At 46.0% G+C, this 26,449-nt stretch overlaps 1 protein-coding gene across 4 annotated transcripts in view; it reads right to left on the reverse strand.

Moving 5' to 3' along the window:
* Positions 1 to 296: 296 nt before the first annotated feature.
* runx3 (RUNX family transcription factor 3) overlaps positions 297 to 26,449 on the reverse strand; it is a 53,572-nt gene continuing 27,419 nt past the window's right edge. The window contains exons 6-8 of one of the 4 annotated variants that reach the window (XM_074661119.1): positions 14,527 to 14,673; positions 8,542 to 8,616; positions 297 to 3,441 (exon numbers count right to left, since the gene is read on the reverse strand). In XM_074661119.1, coding sequence (XP_074517220.1) covers positions 2,957 to 3,441; positions 8,542 to 8,616; positions 14,527 to 14,673 — 707 coding nt within the window. In that variant the 3' untranslated portion in view covers positions 297 to 2,956. The remainder of the gene's footprint in view (positions 3,442 to 8,541; positions 8,617 to 14,526; positions 14,674 to 26,449) is intronic. The other 3 variants (XM_074661121.1, XM_074661120.1, XM_074661122.1) reach the window with 3 other exon arrangements.

The following is a 26,449-nucleotide window of genomic DNA, read 5'->3' on the forward strand; positions in this document are numbered from 1 at the left end:
AACACCTCCCCCCAGTTAAACCATAAAAGACTTCACAATCCAGACTTTTGAGCATTGAGTTTCAACATTAGAGAACTATTATGGCATGCAATAGTTTTTATAGTAAAGCGGAATAATGTTGAAGAATGTGGGGCTATAAATACTGAACTCAAATCTAATATATTGTGGGTGTGATTTTTTTCAAGAGGGCATGTGATGCCTCTTTAAGCTGAAAAAAAAAAGATTATGTGTTGCCATAACTCTCTCTTTTAATTGAGGCATATTTATTAAATAAACAGCAGCTGTGAAGACAAAAGTGAGACACATGTTTTTTAATTAAAATGATTAAAAACTACATTATCCGCAAACTTTACAAGCACTCAGTATGGAAGCATTAACGATATCATTACATACATAGATGAGATTCTTAAATTAACATATCAGTTTCAGATGTACATGCTTTGAGCATAAGGAGAAAATGAAAGATGAATTAACATTTTGGTATATGAAAAGGAAAAAGGGGAATTTTGTAAAAAAAGAAAAAGTAACATTGTGCTCTTAAATCCAATATACAATAAAATACAACTCACTTGTACATTTTTGGCTTCCTAGTTTTGCATAAAGAATGATATTAGAGATCAATCGAGACGTCTTTCCCATCATCCTGACAGTATTACAGGCAGTTGTGAAGATCTTTGGTTTAGTTTTTTTTAAGGAACCACACAAATATAAGTACACATGTGGTTTCTCTAGCTGCATGATTTTTTTTGCCCATAATAAAGTAAGGTCCTCTACCGCGTAAAGAAAACATGCTTTTCATCTTAATCAAAAGGGAGACAGGAATGAGACGTTGCTACTGATTGTTTAAAAAAGAAGAGGAATAAGGCAGAGAGTCTTTATGTGAGATCTACAAAACTCCTTGCATAACTTATTTTTTTACCTGAGCTGCAAATGCAAGCCTCTTTGGATTCACTTTGAAATTAAATCTCACTTTTGTAGCCACTAAGAGTCATGGATGCTTCCCTCTTGTGGAAGACTTTTCGAGCAGATATTAGACACCTGATACCTGCTTTAAATGCCTCTACACAGCTCATGCCCACACGATCTGTGCAGGCGTGTGAATTATTGGCAGAGCCATGAGCCCCTGGCACCGATGATCAGTAAATTAGACCAGAAAGGCTTCAAAGCACTCACTGATTATACAGAACAAAGGGACCTGTGCACAACAAGGGAAGGTTTTTTTTTTTTTTGCATAACTGCCCTTGGTGTTGGTAAGAAGATACCACTCTGACCCCACCGCCTCCTCCTTCTATCCCTTCATCCTCACACTCTTCCTCCCCCCAGGGATGGAGGGATCACATGTATAACTGCAGGGGGAAAATGCCCTCCGGACAGGGGGAATATGCACACACACCTGTGGTGCAGGAATGTGTGTGTGGTGTCTAATCGTGACATCATTAATTACTTGGCAAAGGATTTTTGTTAAAAAGGACACTTTTAAGTGTGAAGGAATATTTAAATATTTAGTTCGGCAGAGTTTCAGATATTTGTAAATACATAAACCCCAAAAAATTTAAATTCAAACATAGTGCAAAAAATTAAGCGAATGGCTTATTTAGCGCAGGAAGGCAATTTTGGAAATAGTTTTAAAAGGATTACGGTACATAATCTCACTAACAGAATCTGTTGGGCGTGGTTCATAAGGAATAAAAGTTTTTAGTGCATCGAAGCTACATTGGAAGACAAAATAATTACATTAAAGGTTTTTGTTTTTTTTCATAATTTAGTAGCAATATATTACACAAATTCCAAATTTATACTTAACAACAAAATAAGGCATATATACTGTATATATATATATAAAAAAGGAAAGGTAGAGAGAAATGCTTAAGGATTTTGGGTATATGCGCACATTTCCTCACAATTTGGCTCAAATAAATATCAAAAGTAAACCGTGTCATCCAGTTTCAAAAATACCAGACTAGAACTTTTTTTTTCTTTTTTTTTCAGAAAAGGGCTTGGATAAGAAATGTAAGGAAAAAAGTAAAAAGAGTAGACACAACAGGACTTAAATGTTCCTGCAGAGAAAGAAACCAATAAACACCCCCTCTGCGTTAGTCTTTTACATTCCTCAAAATATCAGCCATTGTCCTGTTGAAACGCGATACACTGATGACACAGCAGAGGAGAATTAATTTCTTACACATGTGAGTCCCGACAGATAAAATGCTTTTCTGTGTTGAAACATCCACTGCATACCGTAGCACCAAAGGCTAATGTGTCCATTTGGATAATAAATTAGGCAATAAGGTACTGCATAAGTACATGAAACAGCCCTGGATGCAACTCGAGATGTTTTCACAACTGACACGATATTTTCTCAACTTCCACAGAAATTAAAGCTTAAAAGGGCCGATTGCTACAGCAGTGCAGCCGTGCCTCGGAAGGATGTCGGAGTCACTCAGGGAGCGAGCATCCAGTCTGACCGCTCTTCTCCACCGACCAAGTGAGTCGGATCAGTCTGAACAGTTTGTTTTGTTGGACGTCTGCTGTGGTTTTTCTGTTCATCAGCTGTACTGATTGATCATACCGTCATTGTCTTTTTGTTCTTTTTCTCCACGAGTACCTGTTTACACCAGACATCCTGAAACATTACTATGGCTTCTGGTTTTACCCTCACGTCTATTTACAGTTTCAGCTGAACATCTTCTATGGCTTTTTATAGTCCTTTTTAAGAGTACACGTTTTAGCACAGTGCAGGAGTTTTGCTCAAAATGTACAAAATACATGGAAGTCTTGAGAGAGTTGGTAAAACAGAGAAAGTCTTTAAAGCGAGTGCCGGAGAAATAAAAGACAAACATGCAGCATTTCTCTCTTTTTTTTTTTTGCTTTCAGTGTCTTTTTTTTTGTTCATCATCCTCTTAACTTTCCCTCCCTCTCTTCTCCTGCACCCCCTGATTGTCTAGCTGTCTGTCAGTCAGTAAGGCCTCCAGACGGACTCATCCAAGCGGCCCGAGGCGCTCATGGCGGTGGGGGAGTTGCTGTGGCTGCCGTCGGCCTCCACGCCCTCGCTCTGGTTGTTCAGGCCCGGGTTCATCAGGCTGTTGGTCCCTCCGGCGCCCGCGGCCCCCGAGCAGGACAGCAGGCGGGTGGGGGAGCGCTCGCCCCCGGTGTTCGACGGCGCCACCATGGAGAACTGGTAGGAACCAGAGCCTGTGCCGTAATACAGGTAGGAGTTGGACTGGAAGTTCTGGCTTTGGTTGTTTGAGTACGGCGGCGGCAGATAGGTGTGGTGGTATCTAGAGGAGGCCGACATGCTGAGGCCGCTGATGCCGGAGCTGGAGGTGTTGGTGGAGTAGGGGAACGCCCCGGGGTAGTGCATGCGGGGGTCTGAGAAGCGAGGGTCGGTCAGCGGCGACAGAGACGGGAAGCTGGTCCTCTGGTTGAAGAGGTCTGTACTCCCTGTTGGCAGAAACAAAAGGTTGGAGTCAACAAACTGTGATTATGAAACAAGGGGCTCAGAGATTTCTCATTTTCTATTATTCTAAAAAACCGACCCCCATCTCCAGAGCAGCAAATCTCCCTCCAAACCCCCAATTCTGAGCTCAGATTTCCGGCGATACGCCTGTCTGTGGAAATGTTTGCTCAAAGTAATGAACTGAGACATTTTTTTGCTTAATAACAGTCATCAAGCTCTGACAGCACATCATCCCACAGCCCCGTGCACAAGACCGAAGTTCTGAAAAGGCCCCCTCGCCACGGCCCTCCTAGCACTCCTTCAAAAGGAGAGCAATGTACGTTATTCTGTCTTTCTCAGAGCAATGAAAAGAGGCATTGTCAGTGCTGAGGGGTGTTTTCGTATAAACACTGACGGCTTGTTGCGCTGTTGTGCAACTCATAAATCATAGTTAGCGGCAGGCGGTCACAATCGGAGACAGACAAGAGAAGGAAAAAAGGAAAGAGGGAAGGAAGAGAGAAAAAAGAGAATGTGAATATCCTCTAAGCTAATGGGTATCGCAGTCCGGAGACCTGTCAGAGTTAACTGCTAAGTGTAATCTCACAGGTAACAGAGCGCTGTGAACCCAGCTGTTAAGACTTCAATTTCACTGCACACTTTCTAATTTACTCAGCTGACAAAAGCGAGAAAGAAATATTACTCGAGAGTTTGACTTGGCAGTTTGCTTCTCTGAGATTTGGGGCCGCTACTGTCACCAACTTAGTTCCTTAACTCAAACACCATATTGCACCTCTTACTTAACCGAGGAGTATTATTGGCTGCTCTTACATCCTGAGCTTCGGATATGAACCCATTCACAGTCGGGTAGGACTTCTGAACGCTGCCGGCTGCCACCTACTGTAGTATTTGGTATGATTGTGGTTTGCTGTATCATGTAAATAAGAAGGTATTATATCAGTTTGATGTCTTGTTTCTTCAGCTGTCGTTTTTACCTCAACTAATTGCACTGCATTTTAATTGAGATCATTCGTTTAGAGGTGTGAAAAATTAAATCCTGCGTGACAAGTTAGGCATGTCGTGTCTTTGTGCTCGAGACACCGTCGGCACACAAATGGTGCGGTGGCCAACGGCCAGGCCAAAAGAGTCTGGAACTGTAAACGCCCTTAACCTGGTTGTATGCCACAATGATGAGGCCGAGTTCCTCATACCTGATGTCCACAAACACACGCTCCTTCCACACCTGCTGCTCGTACACACACACTCTCACACACACACACACACACACCTCCGTCCATGGTTATTTGTTTGTCCGCATGTGGCTTTCACGGGTCCAACGTGCCCACATGACTGCAAGTGTAAAATGTGGATTTGGATGGCAGAGAAAAGAGAGCTTGTATTTGTGAAATAGCAAGCGCTTGCACGCCATAGCCCTGAGGGGGGGAGAATGCCAAACTTGCGTGCCACAGTCTCGTTGAAATGTCTTTTCCCTATGTCTGGAGAACTGGGTCCATTTTCAGCTGCAAAAAAATCTGTTCCTTTGCAATTTCCATGGCCCCTGCTATACTCTTTTTTTTTTTTTTTTTTTTTGCAACAACACACTTCTGCAGTTGAATTTCCTCTTCTTTTTGGGATGAGGGAGTTTGATGGCGGTGGGGGGGCTGTTTCTTTTTCCAGAGTCTACCAGGCACCGGAGTCGAGCTCCATATCTGATTTCACGCGAGGAAAATCCGAGCCTTCAGCTGCTGTTGATTCGGGTGAAGTGGAGTCGGCCCACTAATTCCTACCGGACTCCCAAAAGCCTTTGCTCTCTCTCTCTCTCTCTCTCTCTCTCTCTCTCTGTGTCCCTTCATCTCTCTCTGTCTGTGCTAAATTTAGGCTTCAGGGTGAAGCTGGGGAGTGGATGTGTGGCGTGGGGACTTGATGGCTCTGGCTGCCGCCCCGCACATGATCTCCACTTAATTGGAGTCGGTGGAAACGTGTTGGCTAAACTGCGGTGGGGATCGACTCCTGTGTTCTGTCAGGGGAAACTGGACTGGACACTTATCACAACACCTTAATGGGCTTGTGCAGTATCAAGCGCTTGGCTCCGAGCCAGGGGGGGAGCCTGCTACCACCTTAAACTCTCTACAGTACAGTAGCTCCCTCTGGAGGAGAGGGCTGAACAAACTGCTTTGTAATTGAGAAGCAAAGTTTTGCCGTCTGCTTTTTCTCCTTCTTAACCATGTTGCATACCTTACTGCATCCCCACCCTCCCCCACCCAGTATAAGTACAGGCCTCGCTGTTGTGGCTGTGGTAACAGTGGTGTATCTTTGGCAGAGAGGGTCTTCCTAACTGAGCCTGGTAGTAGCTGCCTGTAACCTCCGCGGCCCGAAAACCACACATGATCTCCATTAGGCTCATCTGAAACGTGTTGACTAAATTGCAGGGACAGGAGAGGGGATGGACCCCAGAGGGCGAGCTGGCACAGTCTGCTGTCTGTGATGTTCCCAGTCCACGAAGCGGGTAGCTGGGAATCGGGGCTTTTATAGAGAACATAGTGTTCCAGAGCTGTCTTTTCCTCCTCAAGCTCTCAAGCATAGCGCCACGCACTTATTTAATCCTGCAAACACCAAGGGTGGAGTCGTCCTCCTCCTTTTTTTTTTGCTCAGCTCAAGAAAGTCCACTAGTCCACAGTCAAGCGTGTAACCCAGATATGACCGGAGGTTTTCCTCATTTGCGTACCGGAGAAACTGATTTTGGTTGTTAACATAAGGGCAAATTTGAGGCGGTCATGTCTGTGTGTGTAATTGTGCGCGTGTGTACGAGTGTGTGTCCGCATGTGGTGGACCTGGCGATGGGGTGATGCAAATACAGGCGCTCACCTGTGAAATGTTTACTCAGGCTTGATGCAAACTGTGACGGCCAGCGCCCAGGGAATGGTGTCTCAGGCAAATAAGTGGAGGGGAGGAAACGAGAGAGAGAGAAAACCCCAGCAGGCCCGTCCAGCTACACTGTGCTGTGCAGTGAGATTGTTTTCCTCATATGATCCCGACAGAAACCCTGTTGCACTGCAGCTTCCTTCAGAGGCTCTCTCTTTGATTTATTGACTGGTTTGGGTGGTTTGAACACTGGATGCCATGAGGATGAGCAATTATTGTTGATAACAGGGTGCTTATTAAGAGCGCGACACAATGCCAGGGTAGAGCTGCCGCTGCTGCTGCTGCTGCGCAGGCCAAAGAATAGGAGACCCAAATGAACACAAATGATCTCTAGGTGTTTTTTTAAGCACCAAGGCTTTGGGGCCGGAGCGTCATGTCGAATGCAAATGATAATCACCTCTGTGCTGCGGCACCAATGGTCAACAGCCCCAAAGCCTCATCCATGTTAGGCGCTTCATCACGTGAGCACCGAGGAATTTTGCATGTCGCCAACTTGTGTCATGCAATACCAGCACGGGTAAAGGAAGTTTGTGATTACAAAAAACACCTGAGATTTCCCTAATGCATCAACAAAACCAGGAAGCATGATTAATATTTTTGTTTGTTAAGTAAATCTTTTTCTATGAGAGATATGATACTTGCTTGTAAAAGCCGCCGACGCGAGGTGTGTTTTGCTCACCCTAGACCACGGATACTGTTATTGTAAGGATGAAGGTATTTGAATACAAGTAGCATCATCATTTATTACACTATCTCACATCGCTGTCACATTGTCTTCACTGTCTGGACGTCCTGGCATAAATGTCAAGTTTTATGCCTCAACCATATGCTTTTACTAACCATCGCTGTCGATCAAATTGAGTGTGTTGCTCTGTAGTGAATCTCTGCCTAGAAAATGCCTCGCACAAGCAGTAACACATGTAAATATGTAATTCCCCCGGTCTCGATACTCTGCTTCAGGCATTGTGTTATTTCTGCTAAACTCTAGAAAACACTAGAAAAGAGAGCCAAATCTGAAAGTCTTTCTATTCTTTCTTCTTTGTGTGTGTGTCCTCAGCACAGTGTGAGCGGATGAGTCAGCATGTCTGGTGTGGTGTGGTGGTTTTCTGGGTTAGGGGACAGATAGGAGACTGAGGGGGCTGTTAGACAGCAGCAAAGATCCAAATCGCCAAGAAACAAAATGATAGAAAGAAGGAGTGGGAGGAAAGGAAGAAGAAGAAGAAGAAGAAGAAGAAGAAGAAGACGGCAGGCAGGGTGGTGGCGTTCTAGGAATGTTCTGGGGTGTAGTAGGGCCCTACGGGCAAAACGAAACAGTCTCCAAAATTGTCGCACCAAATGGCACACCCTGTGTTATGCCGGCGTTTCCCGCTTCTCCTCGTCAGTATTGTTCGGTTCAATTTGAAAGGCTGTTGGAATGTTTAATTAGAACGAATTAGTTTGGAAGTTTACAGTTTGTTCTGAGATGTTCTTGAAGAGTAACATTATGAAAGGTGTGAACACTTTGGCAGTTCATGGCACCTAAATTATCTTCTCTGTATTTTTCGAGTTTGCTCACACTTAATTAAGGCTTACTAGTGACCTCACCCCGCATGCTCCCATTTGATTGGGCCACACATAATGATTATGTCTCGGCGACTAACAAACACCCTTCAAAACAATTTCCACATTAACACGCACAGAAACAACGATAGGCACGCATACGCACTTTAACATTCAATTTTGTGGTCAAATTGGGAATGCTGAGCTTTTTGTGGGAGGGAAACGTTAAAAGAGAGGCTTGAAAGAGTAGCCAAAGGCCAAGTTACATATTGTGCCTTCAAATGGGGTCGTGTTTACCGCGTTCACCAGAAGAGTCCATATGAACGCCCTCCTCTTGTGGTTTTCACGACCTCGTGAGTGGAAGGTTTCTGAAAGCTCCGAGTTCACGACTTGTGACGTGTTTGTTGACGTTGTCAGAAATGGCGGAGGCCTTGGAAATTAATTCTTTGGTGCATAATAAGTTCATATATTGTAATTTTAGACTTCAGTGTTTTTCCTCGTAATTTTATAATACGTCAAATATGGAAAATGTTGATATTCCCATGTGTACATGACTTCCCATGTTGTAAACGCGAGCTCACGAGTTTCATTTGAAGGCACCAATAGACAGTAAAACAGTTAGGAAGAAGGGCATGGCAATGTCTCACCTGGCCATGGTCTCAGGTCCTCCTCCACCTTGCATGTCTTCAGAGCGGGGGTGTCCATTTGCTCCTGCCACAGGGCTGGTGTAACACACAATATGAACAATAGGTGAGCACTTATTCGAAATAAGTCAGTGGAGTTTGTGCAGGAATGCAACATTTTAGTATTTTATGTGGAACGCAGAGAAATGTGTGGGTTGTATATATATGTGTGAGGAAGTAGCTGCCCGCACCATAGAAAATCTAAAGCGTGATCCAAAACATCTCGTCATGACAGACTTGTCAAAACTGTCTTGACATCTGGCGGTTTTGGAGATGTGTTTTCCTGTCACAGGTTGGCCTCTGCTGACTGAGCAGCGAGGATTGGGAAGAGGAGGAGGAGGAGGAAGGGGGGGGCGGTTTTCTCACCAAAGTGAGACCAGGCTCGGAAAAACATGCTTGATGGGTGCATGGGAGATATTTTTGGGCCTTTCAGGCGAGACACTGGAGGGGCAGCGGAGACCTGTGAAGTGCAGGACACTCGCTAGCCTGTCAGGAAGCGAGGGAGGGTCGAGGCAGCTACTGGCCCAACGCGTGGGACCCTGCTTCACACTCAAACGGCCACACCGCAGGAGGGCTGACACAAACGGGGGGCTGTTTGCTCTCGGTCTGAGACGGTGCAGTCGGTACAAGACAACTTGCACGGAGCTCTGTCTCGGCTCATCGGTCGCGTAGAAGTCGAGTCTACAAGCCTCTGAACGGTGTTACATATTGTTACTCGCTTCCCCTCAAATGCACGTCAATATTCAAGACAGAAACCTGCATATTATATAACCACATTTTTTTTCTCATGGTGCTCTGCTTTTAATGACAGCAGCAGTCGGCCATGTGGTATCGCTATGACTCTGCCCTCCGCTATTGAGATACCGCAATATAGTAAACTCCTAACCTCCTGTAGTGGCAATTAGGACGGAGGAGGATGCCAGAAGCAGAGAGGGTGGGGGTGTAGCAGCGCTTGGGCTGTTCACCTATAGCCACACTAGGCTCAGCATGTGTAAGATCTGTGCTTCCCCTGGAGCTCCTCCACTTCCTCTGCAAAGGCCCAAATCAGCACTCAGTCACCGAGAGGTCCTGCACTATACCTCACAATGGCAAATTCTTACACATAAATGGCCTTATTCAGAAAGGCTTGCAAGCAGCTGGTGCGATTCGCTCAAGAAAATAAACATTTCCTTCAAATATTTTGATTGGCCGGCAGACAACGTCAATACCAGAGGCACAGATTACCCCTGTTAATAAGAGGACCGGCCCCCTGGGCGGAGCCGAGGAGCCGAGGAGGGCAGGGGGCTGGAGTGGGAAGAAGCGGCGACTGCGTCACTAATAAGTAGCTTTGGGGTGGTGCCAGTGTAGTTTTTTGGGGAGGACGCAAATAAACACACCGCGCACCGCGTTTGAAGCGCACGCGTAGATGAAAGGACTCGCTGAGGAGACGTTTGAGCCAAAATGGCGTCCATCCTCGTGACTCCGGATCCAGCGACGCCTCTGAGACATGTAACGCGCCCGGCGTAATGAAGCGTGTCATTGAGACACAGTGAATGCCGGCCCTTGTGCCGGCTTCCTGTTTCGCTTAGGCCTTAGGCGTCGCAACGGGGAGAGAATGTGAGAGAGCAGGCGAGAGAGAAAGAAAGACGCCAGCGAAGGGAAAGGAGAGAGAAAGAGAGCGTGTTAGAGAGGGGAGGAACACGGCCTTGGCTCAGCTATGTGGGACATTTGATATGTCTTTTGAGCCCTCACTTATAACGTGAGCAAAAACAAACACATGGGCTGAAAAATCCTATGTTCTCTTTGAGAGCTCGTCGTCCTCCCACCCTTCCCCTCTCCCCAGACTCAATAGAGACTGTTCATGGCACACATGTAGTTTCTGTAATTGCTGAAATGTAAAACTCAGCCCGACTCTGATGTGAAATTATAACTTACACAAACAGTTGAGTCTGGTAAAAAACAACTCGCTCTCACTTCTCTTTTTCTTTTTTTTTCACAGAGGAGGCGGCTTCAAAAGATTTTTTTTTTTTTTTTTTTTGCTAAAGAACAAAAACATTTTCAGTTTGAATTATTCATCTCAGGGTCACAAAAAGAGAGTAACCACAAGTGAAGCTTTCAGGCACCATAACAAATAAACTCCGTGGCGGCCATTGACATATTATGTAAATAGTGGAGTGCAGAAGTAAAACAGAGTGTCTAAAGGACTGGTCCAGATTCCTGCTCGTTTTTGGCTGTATTGGCCTCGGAGGGCCAGCTTCCTGCCTGGGTTTGGCAGAAATCAGCATGAAACCCAACTAGTGTGACGGCTATACTCTAAAGTCCACACCGCAGCTACCTGACGGTGCTAATTTCCTGTCTCGCTCTCGCTTCTAATTGGCTGATCATGTCATTCTGGATGTGTGAATTAGTGTGAGCCCCCGAGCAGCGGCGGTAGCAGAGTGCCGCCTCGAACCTGGGGGGGCCGGCTGGCTTGTTTATGTGGTGTAAACAGTGTGGTCACTGTGGACGAGGCGGGAGGGACACGGCTGCATCAAACGGGACTTTCTCAAGTTAAGTCCAGTCCAGAGGCCACAGCCTGAACATACTGGACAAGAGGGCCAAAGCACAGCTGCGGCAGATGTGTGCCAGTGGAAGCAGGAGGAAGCCAGAGGTACTAACATTTGTGGAAGTGTCATTTACAGAAACAGTTTCAGTTCGTTTCAGGAAATGTTATGCATTTCTGCAAGATTCTTCTTACATTTTTTTAATAACATCACCACATGGGTCACACATTCAGACACACACACACACACACACACACACACACACACACACACACACACACACACACACACACACACACACACACTTTTGGGCCCTCATCAAAGCGTCGAGCACTTGACTCGATGGCGGAACGTTATGCTCGTATCTGATATTCATCTTCAGAGGAACACACAGGTGTTGGAACAAATAACATGTTAAATGATACCACTTCAAAAGTGCCAGGGATTTTTTTTTTCTTTTTTCGGGATGATTAAAATGATGCTTTATTTCTTTTTTTCCTCCCTCTCTCTCTCTCTCTCTCTCACTGTTAGAACACATTTAAGTTAAAAGAGCCGCTTTCGTCCCGGCTGTCTGTTAGAGGCTGTGCCAGGGGCTTGTTGGGTTCTGTCTGCCCTTTTAAAATGGAACAAGGTAAAACTGGAATCTGTTTTCCACTTTGAGGGAAATCGAATAATCTATCATCTGTTTGCTTTTTCTTAAAGAGTGGAAAGAACTGTGTGTATATTAAAAAAACGCCATGTCACAGTTAGACGTCAAAGGATGATCTGCATTCTGTATCAGAGGAAGAGAAAGAAAAAAAACTGCCACCCACAAACCCATAGTATACACATGTACCTCACTTGAGGTTTTGAAAACCAGAATAACAATTTAGCACTTGATTGTCTGAGTGTCAGATTTGCTTTACTGCACTAGTTGAACCACCACGCATTATCAACCGCACACACACACACGCCTCTCCCTCCGCCCTCGCCCGAGAATCATTCCACATGTCTAGCAGGCTTACCTGTGGCCACGGGAGAACAAAAACAAGCAGCGAATGCAGCGTCTGCCAGCGTGCAGGAATCCTGTCACTGCATGCACTGTAATGAGCTCTTAATTACCCTGTCTGTCTGGGGCAATAGCGGAGAACTTGCAACACTAGCACACAGTTGTGTGTGTGTGTGTGTGTGTGTGTGTGTGTGTTTTGTGCCTATGGTGCAATCGTCTGTGTGTGTGTGTGTGATTTAAGAATTCAGTGTAGCACTGAGCAGATGTCTGGAGACATGTCCTGTTGACAAGGAAACTGAGACAGTATTTCATTGCTCAGACAACAATATGAAGCAAGGAGGCTTTAGGAGGAGATGACACTGTATTTTCTTATTTAGCTGTCTTCAAGGGTGCGAGAAACGCAAAGGTCCCAGCCCCGGATAATGGAAAACATCTTTTGTAACAGCGAGGCGGGAATCCATTTAATTATAACGTGTTGATGGGCGATCTATCACCCGGCAATTCTCAAACAAACAGACCCCGGGATTTAAAGTATCTGCAAAATACAACAGCGTCTGGCATGGGGCTGCCAAAAAAGCCGAGAGACGTGTGTGCTGTTGATATGTAAACACCTCCCTGTGTCTCTGAACGGGATTTATTACAACAAGTCTATTTATGTTTGAGCTTTGCTTGTAATACCGCCGTGTTGTTTGTCTGCGCGTGATTCCTACACATACGGGAGCAAACGCGACATACGTTTCCAGTCTGGTGCTCAGACGCTCCGGCAGATAGACGAGGTGGGAGGGAAGAAGGGCCCTCTGCTCTCTGTTATTTAATTATTTTACCACTCTTGCCCTGCGGTATGCCGTCATGATGGTAATACCACAGATTAAGGTGTGTGGTTTTTACAGCCCTTCCCCTCGTCTGTCTCACTCGTGTGCACACACACATACACACACTCCTTATAGACGGCCTCCAGTCACTGGCAGCTGTAACGTGAAGCTCCAAGGCCTTTACAGCCCTTCTGACAGTTCCAACTGATGTTAATGTGTTGTGTCTGCTCACAGTTGTATGTACTGTACATGTGTGTGTTGCAACATCGCAGCCCTTTGAAGCCCGACGAGCCCATGGCGCTCTAATTCCTGCCCTAATCCTGTGCGAGGCAGACGAGAGCAGAGCAAAGAGCTCCTCTTCGTCTGCTGTCTGGACCAAGTCTGTACACCTCTCCGAGCCCCCCCCCCTTCCTCCGTCAGTCCTCAGAAACTTAAAGCTCCCAGTATAAGCTTAGCTGCAGGGGGCTTTCTATTGGCAGACAACCTCCAGAGCTCACGCCAAACTCCAACCCATCAGAAAATTATCATCACAGTGGCTGTATTGTGTTGAAGCGCCACAGTGTTTATTTTTAAGCGTAAGCGGTCGGCGGCGTTTTTTCTAAGACGGCTGGCAACAAAAGGGAACAAAATCAATATCAACAGTAAAAGTAAGGACATGGGAGAGCGGAGGACGAAAGACCCCGTGTTCTCCGCAGTCAGCTGTTAGATAGGCGGCCCCATACTGGTGACTCAGCGCTGGCTAAGCTAATCACAAGGCCAAACAGTGGTGATACACACTGATAGACGCACCCACACACGGCCCAGAGCTCCCAAACAAGTCCTCCTGTACACAGCAACACGCTGATACAAAGGTAATGAGATTCATTAGCCAGCATGAGAACTAGAGAGTGGGTGGCAGAGGAGGGCATGCTGTGTGTGCGTTGTGTGTGTTTAGTCTGTACGCTTCCAGACATGGCATCCTGTTAAAGAGGCTCTGACATATGACGGAGTGAACACTCATCCTCACTCCAAGCATCACCCACGCAGCTGTCCACAGCACACACACACACAAAAAACCCACCCCTACATCGCACCACCTCAGTCTGAGTCTCAGCCCCTCTCCCCTCCTGCCCCCGCACATTCGACCAGTCTGAGAGTGACGTGATTGCCAAGGTAGCGGGCGGCTGTTACATTCCTGAGGCTGTAGTGTGCGGTGTGCGGAGGCCAGCTTCAGCACCCGGGCCAAGCTCGGTTGGCAGCACCCGCCGTGCCACCTGGCCACAGACTCGACCCTGCACGCTGTGGGGCCCCCGGACCCACCAACGCAGGGCATCCGGGGACAGAACTGACACGAGCTTCCCCCTCGGACGGCCAACACATATAACGGCTCCCGGATGTGTGGGACAGAACTTGAAAGCCCCCCCGTGGCAGGAAACGCACATGAAGGGCTCTTGGCTTCGTCTGAACTGCGTGTACTGTGTTGATGTGTAGCAGACTTTTTTATTACGGATTACTTACCCTCCGGCCAAATAAAACAAAATCTGTTTGTTTTATTGAAGGAGTTATTTACTTCTAAGTAATGGCGGTTTAATGTGAGCTGACTTTACAGTGATTATTGGTTGTGGTTGTATGTATCAGCGGTCCTCACCTTGTGTGGTGCTTAGGTGGGTTTGGTGGATGGGGCGTTGATTATTGTTCACCGGGCCTATCCGCATAGACCGCTGGTAGCGCTCGATCTCTGACAGCCTGTCCGAGAACTGCATCTTCTGGGGGTCTTCTAGCTTCACTCTGTGCCCTGAAACAGCGACATGAGGAGGACGGGTAAGAGAAAAATCAAGGACTTTGCCAGTTTACCACCTACACAACCAGGAAAAGTGGCACAAGATGGCACTTTATGTTTCCAGAGTTGTACAAAAATAGCAAAAACAATAACAAGAGTCCTATTGGAAAAAACTTTTTCCGTCTCCCAAGTTTCTTAATGAAGCCGGGGAGTTTGACATGTCCTGGCAGAAAATGTCTTATTTGCCTGTCTTAAGTGTAATTAGTGTAAAATTAACTTGACCGTCAATATCCTCCATTTGTAAATCACAAACACTCACACAGGATGAAATTATATAAGGGCGGCAGGAGAGAGAGAGAGAGAGACACGCCGTCACCATGTTTTCAGCTTGCAAATACAAAAATATTAGAATGTCAGCAGACCTTGACATACATCGGCTAGACACTAAGTGTTACCCAAGCTGCACCTGCTGCCGCGTCATACGCAGATAACGATAGCATAAGTGGTTGAAAATAATTGCTTGAGGAATGCTGTTTGCCCTGAATCTAAAGTCTAAGAAATAACAAACTATGAATTGTGACATTAGGGCAGTTTCTATGAACTGCTGAAGCGAAGTGATCTTTATCTTGCCACCTTGCTTTAAAAAACAAAAAACAACAAAAAAATTACAAGATAGTGAGTAGATCTGCCCCCAATAACCGCCTTTCTCACACACGCCCACACACATACACATTCAGGTCCGACTGACACAGCACTTAGTCAGAAGGAAACACCCAGACGAGGCTACCAGACCATATAGTCATCGGTCTTAAACATAACGGATAAAGAAAGAGAAAGACAGAAAGAGAGCTTTCATAGGTGTGTGTGTGAGTAGGATGTGAGAATTAACTGAATAAGTGAAGCTGCGTCTCTTTTATCCAGACCACGGAAAACTAACCAACACACTTAGTGCCCCTTATCACTCTGATGTCCCGTCCAGGGGGATGGTAAGAAAAAAACAAAAACCCTCTGAACATGCCTTTTATATAGACACACAGACATGTACAAATACACATGTTCACGCACACATCCATACGTGCACATGCTCTACATGTGAACACACCTTTAAGTCCGGATGAGGTCTATGCCTCTAATGGGAGGAAGAGATTTTAATGTAACTATCAATGCACCAAAACTGTGTGCGAACCGGCATGTATACATTCTGTGGTTTTCTCCCTGGCATCTCTACAGAGTAGCCTAATGTGAAGTAATGGCTGGATTTGAATATTTTATCACTATATAAAGGGGGCAAGGCAGACGGACCAATATGGATTTTGCCCGTCCTTTCTCTCCACTGACCCATGGGCAATATATCTTCCCTCGGAGGCTGACCCATGGGTAAAGTTTCCTCTCGTTTACCGCTCTGTCCATTTGTTTGTGCCCACCGCCTCCCTTCCATCCTCCTCTTTACGAACTATATAGAAATATCTAGCATTGACAGCCCCCAACACACACACACACATGCATACAGATGCACAAAGGGTACTGGGGGCGCGCATTGATGCACAGACACAATGTCTGAACGCAGGCAGCCACTGAATACGAAATTTCTAAAGTCAAAGTGCAGCACAGAATGGTACTTTTTTTTTATAATTCACACCCACTGATTAACACATCTTTATGTGTGTGAGAAAGAGAGACTCAGTCATGACTAATCTGCCCGAGCAGAGACTAATTCTGTTGCTGCTCTCCAGCTGTTTGTTTCCCCGAGTATTAGGACGCCAAAGGAAAGGACGGTATTTGTGTGCGCTCGATTCCACCCACCAGTTTGCTCCGTGCCGTTACTCAGGAACATGGGTGGACACACGCCGACACACACACTCCGTAATATCTTTTTTATTCACACTCGTGTGGCCAGTCTGCCTTCTCTTTAAACCGTGATGGAAGGAATGAAGGCCTGCGTTCTCACTCTCTCTCTCTCTCTCATACACACACACACACACACACACACACACAGCGCCAGGCCCAGGCTCCATCACCCACATAGACACTGTGACTACTGTCTGTTCCAGGCCAGGAGCAGGGGCGGCCGGGGGAAGCAGCCCTCCAAATATAGCCCCTATATGTGTCCTTGTGTAGTTATTAAGAGATTTACACCACCTCAAACGGCTGAGGTCAGGGAAATGATACATCCCACCGCTCTCTAGTTGGAAAAAAACAGACACAGACGGCGGGCAGGAAAAAAATGATAATTGGTCAGTTTTTCTGTGGCCAATGGTGGTCTGAGATGAATTGGCTGGCTCTTTAGGGATGAAAGTGATCATTCAGCTGCCCGCAAACACACACACACACTCGAGCCTAGCTAGTGGACGCCATGCTGGCCCAGGTCCAGTTGGCAGGGGACACACACCGCGTTTGGCGACACACCGTTCGGAGCTTCCAGTAGGGGGTTTAGTGGGCTGTTGAGAGGGTGATTTTTGGAAGAGCGGCGGCTTCATTAGGACAAGGCCTGGAGCTCATTAACCCGGGGGCCCGCGGTTGCTGTTAACACCACTAATCAACTGGGAGGTGGCTCCAAACTTTCTTTTCCCCCCTCCTCCTCCTCCTCCTCTGTTTTTTTTCTCTCTGCCTTTGTCTCTTGGATACTTATCAAATAAATCTATCAGGAGGGCGGCACACTCACACATACCTCCTCTCATCTTTTAGGGCGTTTTCACTTCGTTTGGCTCGTCAGAGTGAAATCAGAGTGAAATTGATACTTTTGGTTCGCTTTCTATTTCGTTTGGTTTTGGCTTCAGAGTTCACAAATTAAAGCGCAACATTAATTTGATGAGGGGCGAGTATGAAGGAGAGAATTCATCTTTTTCGTCTCTAGAGCTGACACTTCCATGGAGGGGATCGCGGACTTTGAAATATTGCATTCAAAGTATTTTCACTTTGACTCGGCACTGATCGACTGTGCGCCTGAATCCCTTCTCCCCCTGTTTATCTCGAATGACTTCACAAACGTCACTATTTTTGTGGACTTTATTTATCATATTCTGTATGTACCCTTCGGCCCAGATGTCAAGCAAACGTCGGACTTATGCAGAAGTCCAGGCCAGTCCTCTCCCACATACGATTTTGTATTCGACTAATCGATTAGTTGATTTAATCGACAGATCTGTAAAACTGAGTTTCTCCATAACGAATCACACAAAACCACCACTTTAAATCGTGGGTTTACCAGAGATGTGCTCATAAGCTTCTTGGAAATAAGTCATTCAGCATGAAAAAGGCATATGCAATGACTAATCGATGAAAGAAATCTTAGTCAACTAAGGTTAGTTGACTAATCGTGAGATTAGGCAACCCTAGAACAGTGTAATCATTTTTTCTTCCTTTTTCGTAATAAACTGTTTAGTTTCAATTTCATCTGGATTTTGGATATACAGGAGTTCTTTTAAACGAATCCTGTAACAGCCCTCTTTAAACCCTTGTATTTCTCTCCTGCACATTGACTCTTGTTGAAAGAAAACAGCGTTATCCACTGTTGAAAAGTTTTTTTTTTTCGACTATCTAAATCATTACACACTCTGCAAGATATCGCCAAAGAGACTCGAGCTGTATCTTCCAGTTAAGCCTTGCGTTAATGCGCTATCTTTTGTCCAGTTGACCCGGCCTGTAGCCACAGTGTTTCTGCACCGACCGCCAACATTTGACTTCTACTCTGCAGGTCCGGGGGCCAGAGGGGTGCTGCCGGAGCTCTGCACCGGCCCCATTTCAGAGGGGTTTCTGTGGTCGGATGAATATTTAATGTGTCAGGGTGCACTTAGGAGAGAATGCCCTTGTTTTTCTCTCTATGATATCATAACCACAAGATAGAGCTGGGAGATGGGGGCCAATGCACACATGAGGCCCTAAACAGCAGCGCTCAATAAGCACCCGGAGCCGAAATGGATGCTAAAGGTTGTAGATTTACTAGCCTCCTCTCAGAGTAGCGGTCGCATCATCTGAAAGCATTATGGAAGTCTTATGAAGAACAAATAAAATGCTTGATATAAAATGTCTGGTATTAACGATGTACTGAGAGGCGATGGCTGTGTTTTGAAGGAATGGGTGTGCCGCTCTCAGCCCCGCTTTGTTTTGTGTGTGTGTGGGTGTATGTGTGTCTTTTTATTTCCTGATAGTGTTTTATCTTCGTTGCAGAATAACTTGAGATGCTGCTTTGCTCTTTTGCCCTTTGTGCTTTGAAGCGCACGCAGATAGAGTCTAGTGTAAGTGATGTGAAAAGTGTGAAGCTATTTTTCATGAGATTGCACCCCGGCGCTGCTCTAAGACCCGACCACATGAACAGCAAACTCCACCGCGTTCTTACCCAGCCTTCCCTCCACAAAGCCCATATCAGCTCAACACAGAGACGGTGTTTGCTCAGTGAGGTGACAGCCAGGCCTTAAACACCGACGCCACAGCTGAATGATCACCCAATACGACTTGTTTCCTTCCTTCGTCCCCCCCACTCCCCGCCACCCCCCACTTATTTCTCTACTTCTCCTCTCTTTCTCCTCTCTGTCTGTCTCTGTCTCCATTGAAAGAAAGAAACATATGTTCCCGTCCAAAGGGAGACACATTAAACACAAGCTCTTTTTAGTAAAGGGCCGGGCGCTTTTTCAGGGGCAAAGTGAAACTCTATCTGGACGGCAAAGGGCAATACGTGCCTTGGCCCCGGCCCAAGTCTGCACTGAATATATTTGAAGTGTAAATATTTGCATTCAACGTATAAATGGACTTGATAGGCTCCTGATAACAGACCAGAATTGATTTGGAGTGCATGTATCTCACTTAACACTGGAAACTATGTCTGGACTGTAAAGGCTAGACAAGTATGCTATAGGATTACATACAAAAATGGCTGAAGCATTTGTGAGTCCAATATGAAGGCTACTGTGATAGCAGCTTTCTGTCACATGTTTGAAATGACCTCTTTTGTTGCATTGTTGAGGAGTCAAATCAGTAGTACCACAACTTAAAATTAGGGCTGTCAAAGGTAAAGGGATAATAACGCGTTACGGTAAAATCGTTTTAACACCGCTCATTTTTTTAACGCAATTCATTTTTTGGCGGCTCAGTGGGCTCAGTTTTAAAGACACTGGTATCACATGAAACTAGAAAACATATGGAATCCATTGGTACCAACCATGTCATACTAGGTTGTCGTGAAGGAGGTTAAATAACGCTCCAAGCCTATGCTAAATTTTGGCGAGGGAAAACTGTCATGGCCATTTTCAAAGGGGTCCCTTGACCTCTGACCTCAAGATATGTGAATGAAAATAGGTTCTATGGGTACTCACGAGTCTCCCCTTTACAGACATGCACACTTTATGATAATCACATGCAGTTTGGGGGCAAGTCATAGTCAAGTCAGCACACTGACACACTGACAGCTGTTGTTGCCAGTTTGCCATGTTATGTTTTTAGCATATTTTTTATGCTAAATGCAGTACCTGTGAGGGTTTCTGGACAATATCTGTCATTGTTTTGTGTTGATAATTGATTTTCAATAATAAATATATACATACATTTGCATTAAGCAAGCATATTTGCCCACTACCATGTTGATAAGAATATTAAATACTTAACAAATCTCCCTTTAAGGTACATTTTGAACAAAATGTGTGATTAATTTGTGATTAAATAATCATAGACCAGCCCTACTTAAAATGCATCTCTCATCTTAGATAAGCCCATGCTTTACATTTGTTGGAAAAAACACAAGAGCAGCCTCCTTATCTAACTTCAAAATCCTCACAGTGCGATGTGGGGCGACAGTTGAACACATGTTGCAGCGAGGCCTACTTGCCTGCGAGCAAACTTCCGTTCGCCCTCAACAGACACTGGGGACGTTTCAACATCTGTTGAGCAAAGACTCGTACACCTGTCTTCCTCTTCCTCCTCGCTAGCAGACCTGAACCCCCAACGTTTTTCGTTCCCACCCTGCTTCTTTCCGCCACTCTGTCTTATACTTCCCTCTTTTTGTTCTATTACTGGCTACCGTAGCACAGCTCAAAAAACGCATCTCTTGCAGCAGGGTGTTTTGGCACCGCGTTTCCCAAGGCCGCCAATCACACAGTTGGGTATTTAAAGCGGGACGAATCAAAGTTCTTGTTTTGAGGCTGACCCTGAAGGATGTGGGTTTCACCCTTGGCTGGTGATTGTGGCTGTCTCGTCTGGGCCTAAATGAGTCGATGCTAGCCACACACAGACATTACACTACTTAACGCTCATTTACATAACACCCTCGTAACACTTTCAGAATGAATGCATTAGGTTTTACGACTGTATCGTTAGCGTGGATTGAATGTTTATTTCCTGGGACATAAACTACGTGTGAGTTGAAGTATGTGTCATAAACATCGCCGCGCTGAATACAGTGGCGAGTGTGGAAACATTATTTTCATCTAAGCTTTCAGGAGGAGGTCAAGCAAAAGTTTTTTGCACGCTTTTATCAGTAGTCTGCCCTCTCTGACCACAGCTGGAAGATCGTCTGGTCCCCCAGGCAGATGCTTCGGTCTCTCTCTGGGGACATCAACAGTGTGAAAATCCCCCTCGCAGGTCTGAAAACAAGCTGCTCACAGCGGAAGTTGCTACATGAGGCTGTTTGAGAGCAGCCTTCCTTTTCTGATAAGGGGATAAAGCTCTTTGTGTGTGTGTGTGTGTGTGTGTGTGTGTGTGTGTGTGTGTGTGTGTGTGTGTGTGTGTGTGTGTGTGTGTGTGGGGAACAGAAGCATTGGCACATAAGGACAGCCCTACAGCGAGGCAGGTTGAGGCAGGCTGAAAGAGGATGAAGGGGTGCCAAAATAAGGCCCAATGCACCCGGATTCTCTGACAATACAACAAGGCCCGTAGCACATTGAGAGCAATCATCCCTCTTTTGTCCCTCCATTCCACACGTGTGTGTGTGTGTGTGTGTGTGTGTGTGTGTGTGTGTGTGTGTGTGTGTGTGTGTAACTGTCTTCTACTCTGGAGTTGAGGCGTGTGGGGGTTGATATGAGCGTGGCTGTTTTTCAGACCTTTTTTTTGGCTGCTTGCCTGCAGACTTTGTAGATTCCCCAGTGCTGCTGCTTTTGCTGCTGCTGCTGCTGCTACTGCTGCTCTGGCCTTGTTCGAGCACAGAAGGCCCATTTGGCTCCGGTGACAGATCATATTAAAGCAATAAGCTGCTTTTGGAGTGTGTTATTTTAGCTCTAATGGTGAATGGGGTTGTTGTGCGTGTGTACATGCTTGCGCGTACGTGGTAGTCAGCTTGTTCGAAGCAGCGAGGTGCCGGGGGAGAAAAGGTGGGGGCCTCTCGCAAGGCTGTGGGAAAGGAAAGCAAGCTGCCGTTGTCGCATACATCAATGCAACGCCAGCAGATGTGTCAAACGGCTTCGCGTTCACACCTTTGTGCACACTCGCTCGCACACAATAATGTGCAGCAATGCCTGCAGTTGCCCCCAAACACACACACACAGTTCCACAGAATGAGAATTGATATTCCAGGTAGGGTCAATGTATGATATGTTAAATGTGTGAATTCTCCAGGGCATGCACGTATAGCTACTTCACTTTCAGTGCTTTTTCTCTGAGATGTTAGTGGACTGCTGCAGTAGTGTTGAGGTTACAAAGATTGACCTCTTCTTTTCTGTGATGTTTCCAAGGCTTTCCTCTGTGTTTACCCAGAGGATTATAACCGTCCCCGCTCCTGGAAGCAAAAGAAAGACCTCGCTACACCTATTATTTGCTCACTGTTCCTAACCATTAAGGCCCGAAGAAATAAATATCCCAAACCGCAGGGGTGGTGGTACACAGCGTCTTTTCCAGTAACCAGCAGGTGCCTTCTTCCCACAAACCTCCCCCCAACTCCGCCCCCGTCCCCACTGCCTCAACACAGAATACGGTTTATTGTCATAATGCAGCGGGGGAGAAAATATTCCTCCACTCATGGGCCATTTATTTTTCTAAATGCAGAACGGAACTTTTATTGAATTACGGCTGAAAGGCCGTAATGGCTCCCTCCTGTATGGGTCAGTGTAAATAAGGAAGAGTGAGCACACACAGAGTGGGCATTTTACTTCCCTTCATAGGTAGGTAAACAGGAAAGACGCTTGGCTGCTGAGTTTTAGAGGGGAGAGGGAGAGAGCGGAGCAGCGATGTTGGCCGAGCTTGTCCGTGATTCTGAGAAAAACGTCTTCTACTTGCATCATCAGGGTGAATTAGAAGCACTGTCTGAGGCCTCTGTAAATAATTCGGTAGCTCCTGGTCGGCCCTGCTGGTCTATCTTGCGTCAGCAAAGACAGGGTGGAAATTTTTGTCTGAGCGGAAAAAAGCAAGGGCATTTCGCCCCGAGGCCATTGTGTGTCTCCGACAGTCATCAACTGGCCTAAGGAGGGGACATCGTGCTGTTATTAAAATGTCAGACAATGTTCTTCTTTTTTCCTGTTTTTTAGCAGTGAGCTGCAGCTACATGCCCGAAGAGCAAACAGAGGCAGCGAGGTGGGAGAAGAGAAGAAAAGTGCCAGTAATAGACTAATGGCTATATTTTCTTTGTTTATATCTCAGTTTAGTTGAGGTATTCAGACTAATTAGCTCTGCTTTCACAGGAAAGCCTAAGTACAGAAGCCTTAGTAGGATTACCAACAGCTGTGTGTGCATATGTGTGTGTGTAGCCCACAAAGGGAGTTGGCCTCAAAGCTTCTAGATGTGGTTAAGGTGGCAACAGTGGTCAAAGAGCTTCCATCTCAGTCCTTTATTTACCCTCCCACAACAAAATTTGATTATATTACAGATGCTTTCATGTCCGTCCAATGACGCTTTGATGACTCAGTCCCGCATTCATTCATATCTAACATAAAAAGAACGTGAAGATGTCTCGCAAAAGTAATTGACGACGGCGCGTCGTTGGTTGTCTCTAATACGTAGACATCTTGCGTGACCACTTGGAGGGAAGCTGTCCTCATCCGCCGCCCATCACAAGCCTCAGACCTCAGAATGTGGTCGAGTTCCTCTTTGAAATCCGTCCAAACCTATTCAATACGCACTGCTGCGTTCCAGCGGATTTATCAGTTGGCCAATGTTTGCTCTGCTTCTAATCGCTGAGGCCAAGTATGACGCGCCTGGATTGACCCCAGGGAGGAGGAACGCCGCGGTCGACGGCCTCAAGTCACTGCAGACGCCACAGAGTGTCATCTCTCTGTGGAAAGCGTAAAATCTCCCCTTTTATCTCTTCCTATCTGTCTGTCAGCGGTATTGAGGCAGACTCTATCAAATTATAAATTTGGTGGTCATGAGTTAGTGTGAGATTAATCGCCATTTGCATGTGTGTGTGTGTGTGTGTGTGTGTGTGTGTGTGTGTGTGTGTGTGTGTGTGTGTGCATGCGTAGGCCACTATGTCTCCAGGTTATACATCTGGGAGATATGGCGAGCTGTTAGCAGTCAGGAAAGCACCCAGCATCAGACATGCCACTGTTTTTCCCCTCCCCTGGCACTGATACACCTGTAGGCCCTTCCTTTTCAAAGACACCCATCTCCATTTACAAACATCAAAGTTGCCTTTTGAGAGAGCAATTCGCACCGAGGGCGAGCCTTTCATGTGATTTGTGGGGCATGGGCGTGGCCCGCGGGGGCCGACTTAAAGAGATGGACGCACCTGGCAGGTGTATGAGGCCGAGCACACGCAAATACATACGCAACAACACGCATGCTACCTTTTTGTTGACTTTACAGAGAGACTGCAATATCGCAGGAAAAATAACACAGCAAATGTCATTGTTTGTCTATTTGCATACTTTGTACAGTCTGTGTGCCAAATGCAAATAGAATCAACCCGCCAACTCCAACATGCACCCCCGACTACCCCCCCACCCACGCCTGCCATTCTCCTCCCTTAGCTGTGTGAACACACCCAGCCGAGCAAATAGAGGCAACAAAACACGACAGCACTTGATTTGGGTGGATGTGTGGGCCTATGGGTGGGAAGGTGTGCGAGCTCTGTCTGAATGCATGCAGGTATTGCATGTATAATTGTGTCAGCGGTTATAGGGTGTATTCATGTGTATCATTTTCAAGTCTCATCAGACAAATTGCAATCTCTGACATCACTAGAGACAGGCCTCCACATCCTCAACATTCAAACAACTGTCTCTCCTTTTGTTTCACCAACCTTCTCAACCCTCAGGTGGAAACAATTTTGATTTTCAGATCAAATATTAGAATAAATAATAAATATCCAGCAGAATAATTTGCTGAATGTCTAGAACAGTTTGACTTCATTCTAACTTGGTTTAAAAAAAAATAACTTTCAGAATTACCTAATCAGATTCAGCTGCAAAAATTGTTCCTTAAAACTTCAGCGTCACACACAGACTTGAGCTTTGAGTGTTGATTTTCACACACAGATAGCAGCTTTGAGTCTTTCCCCAGATATTCACAAAAAACAATTCTTACATCAGTTTCGAAATCATTCATGCACAAGTTTTATTTACACCCTCTCAATTCTTTTTACTATATCTTAAGATCTACACATCTGTAACGGATATATCTCTATATTTGAACAACTCACACATTCACAAACTTCCTTCGAAAATACAAATACTGAAATTATTGTTTCAGGGTATAAAAGGACACGCATGCCCCCCCCCCCCCCCCCCTTCTTCCCCCCACACCGTGAAAATTATTTCTGAATATCATTTCGCAAGCTCAAAAATATTTCCGACCCTTTTTCTGATCTATGTCGGCCCCGCTTGACCTGCGGTGAGTTCATCTTTTCTTCATAGGGACTGATTCAGGTCGAGAGATACGGAAATACAAAAAGCCCCTCCCCCCCCTCGTGGGTAAATAGGCAGCGGCTGATGTCATATGTAAGTGAGGGAGTGAGAAGAGCACCAAAAATATAGCTGCAGGATTAATTGGTGAGCATAACCCCTGCTGCAGGGTGCACCAAATGTGTGAGCGCTGGCGAGGAAGCAGCGACAAAACAGGGAGGGTCTTGACACTTAAGTCATCTGCTTTCCTTTCTTCTGTCGTTTTAGCTCAGCGTGATCTTGTTGTTGGATGTGTTAAAGCTGCCGCACAGGCAGAAAATGGAGGGAGAGTTTTCAGTTGCAACAGTCGTGCTTTCAGTTTGGCTTCAGCAGAAGTTTGATAATATAGTATGACAGATACATCAGGGGGTGGCGGTGGAGGGGGGGGGGAGGTGATGACGAATGCCGGATGTGCGATGAGGAAATCAGCCGCAAGGGAGACAAAAATACTTGGCTGAACATTTAGCCTACTTTCTGTTGAGGAACAGAATGCCGTCTGTGTATGTTTGTATCCATTTACATGTGTGTTTGTGTGTGTGCGAGAGCATGTTGAAAATACGTTACGCATCCGTGCCCATGTGTGCGTCTACCTTACGGCTCAAGTGTTTTCAGAAGGCACGGCGTCCTTTTGTTACATTGCCGCCGGCGAGCCGCCGCTGCAGTCCTGTCCGTCAGGTTCTCCCGACTGGATCAGTAAACATTAATAAAAAACCACCTCCCTCTGTGCCAACTCCTGCCCCGGCTTCGGCTGGCAGCCATGCAAATGCAGGCCTTACACAAACAGCCTGTAAAAGGGCCCGGCCCCCACAGCCCTGCCAGCCTGCGGACAGGTGAGCGCAGCACGGCCAAGTCTGGCTTCAGGCTGTCTGCACTCTATGAATGATAACGCTGAGTTGCAAACACTGATGTGCGGGCATTGCTGATGTAAAATTAAAAAAAAAATGCAATCAAAGCAGCATTGGAATATATATCCGTCTCTGAGGATGAGATTTGTA

This window comes from Sebastes fasciatus, chromosome 15 (genome assembly GCF_043250625.1).
Source record: "Sebastes fasciatus isolate fSebFas1 chromosome 15, fSebFas1.pri, whole genome shotgun sequence".
NCBI classification, from domain to species: domain Eukaryota; kingdom Metazoa; phylum Chordata; class Actinopteri; order Perciformes; family Sebastidae; genus Sebastes; species Sebastes fasciatus.